We start from the raw sequence: 2,134 nt of genomic DNA, 5'->3' as shown, positions 1-2,134 counted from the left end.
GTCTCATTATAATAAATCATAATAGTTCTTGTGTTACAACAATATACGTGTTTGCTCTTGTGTTGTATTATGAAAAATAATAATATGATAGTAAAAAAATGTATAATATATCACTGACATGTGATTATCGACAAAATACTGTTGAATAAAAATAAATGATATTGGAGTAGTTACACAATGAAATTAATAACAATTGTTTTATTTGATTTTACTTTGTTTCAACAAAATGTCAAACAAAATACACAAAAGTTGCAATCACTAATCGAGAATAACAATGTAAAATAGTTATTCAACAAAAATTGTAATCAACAATTACATGTATATTAACAATATTGTATATATATAATTAATTTGAAAGTTTAAAAGTGTTGTAAATTTTGTTATGTGAATAAAAAACACTTTTTTTAAAAAAATGAAAAGTAAAACTAAATTATTTTTTAGATGTTCTCAAAAATTTAACCACTTCATTGATATTTGGTCTATCTTCTGGTTGTTGACTCCAACATTTTTGTATCAATTCATATTGACTGTCACTCATATTTTCATTTCTCTCAAGTCGTTTTCCAGAAATCACAAATTCTGCTATTTTCCAGGGAAACTTAAATTCCTCTTTGTCGTACGCTTCTCCCCATTTTAACGTTTCGTACAAAGTGACACCAAATGAATAGATATCTGCACTCTTCTTATACTTTTCTTTTTTCAACACCTCAGGTGCCATGTACACCGGTGTTCCAATACCTTTGGTGAATGTCATGTTTGTCATCAATAAATTGATATTTCTTGCACTCCCAAAATCTGTCAGTTTGGCATTTACTTTGTCATTCACATCAAGTGAAAACACGAGTAAATTGTCTGGTTTGATGTCTCTATGTACAATCCCGTTTGTGTGTAAGTAAAGCAACCCATTTGCCATATCTTTCATGAATTTTATTTTAATTTCATTTTCTATTGTTATTTTATTTTTGTTCTTTATCAAGTCGTTCAAACTTCCATATTGAGCAAATTCAGTGACCATACAAACTTTATTTGGTATGAACACAGCACCATAAAAGTGGACCAAATAGTCACTTCTAAATTTGTCCAACATATTGACTTCCTTTTCAAATTCTTTCATTTTAATTTCGTCATTGCACCCCTCTTTCATTTTCTTAATTGCTACTTTGTATCCTCGAAATTCACCTAAATACACAATTCCAAACGAGCCTTCACCAAGTCGTTTTTCCTCCTGTAACTCGTGATAGTCAAGATGTGTTGTCATCTGGGTTTTTGCACTTATTTGTATTTGTTGGATCATTTCAACACCTTTTCGAATATCAAGACCAACACATACAATTTTCTCTTCGATGTTGCAAGAACAAATTGGTGTTAAAAACATCTCAAATTCACATGCTTCTCCACTTTTTAAATTAACCAAACTTGGCTCTGTTCTGATGTTGTAATTTTCACATCCTTTTAAAACACTAAACTGAATTTTAATTGTATTTTTCGATTTGTTTCCAACACACAACAACTCGCGTGTTTCTTTACCGACTGGAATGTCGCTATTTTCATTGTCATCGTTTACAAAGACAAGCGTTTTCTTGTTAGATACAAGCCATTCGTTGATATCATAAAACGTAACATTTGATCGCTTCATTTTGAATACACAAACATTCTGCATCTTCTTTTTGTTTCCAAAGTAATTGTACAAATAGGAAAGTGTAAATAATAGTACTATAACTACAATAATAACTATTACTATAAAAGTGACTGATAAACTTGTTATTAAAACTGTGTTTGTAGTGTCTTCACATGATTTTCTATCATCACTGAGTTGTTTACCTTCACTACATTTCAAACATTCACTATTAAACGCTTCAATACAATACTTGAAATGAGTATAATGAACACACTTTTTGTTGACATATATGTTGTCTTTTTGGCACACCTCGCATGAGTATTGATTTGAACACTTTGTACAGTTTTCAATACATGTTTTGCACCGAGGAATAACCGAGTCCAAGTAATACCCCTCTTCACATTGTTCACAACCAAATTGTGTTTTATCTGCGCATCCAACAAGTCCCGAATAACTTTGACATGTCAACATTTCTGATGGTATCAAAAAGTAATTGGGTTTGCATGTTATACACGA

At 30.5% G+C, this 2,134-nt stretch overlaps 1 protein-coding gene across 1 annotated transcript; it reads right to left on the bottom strand.

The window, feature by feature from the left end:
- Positions 1-430: 430 nt before the first annotated feature.
- On the bottom strand, positions 431-2,089 carry EIN_460990 (tyrosine protein kinase, putative; the record flags this gene model as incomplete). Its single annotated transcript, XM_004256236.1, has 1 exon — positions 431-2,089. One exon carries the CDS (start codon positions 2,087-2,089, stop codon positions 431-433), a length of 1,659 nt encoding a protein of 552 aa, XP_004256284.1.
- Between the last annotated feature and the right edge of the window lie 45 nt (positions 2,090-2,134).

This window comes from Entamoeba invadens (assembly GCF_000330505.1).
Source record: "Entamoeba invadens IP1 unplaced genomic scaffold scaff_1105074725723, whole genome shotgun sequence".
Lineage (NCBI taxonomy): Eukaryota > Evosea > Mastigamoebida > Endamoebidae > Entamoeba > Entamoeba invadens.
The sequence above is the reverse complement of the archived record's forward strand: the minus strand, read 5'-3'. Positions and strand labels throughout refer to the sequence as shown.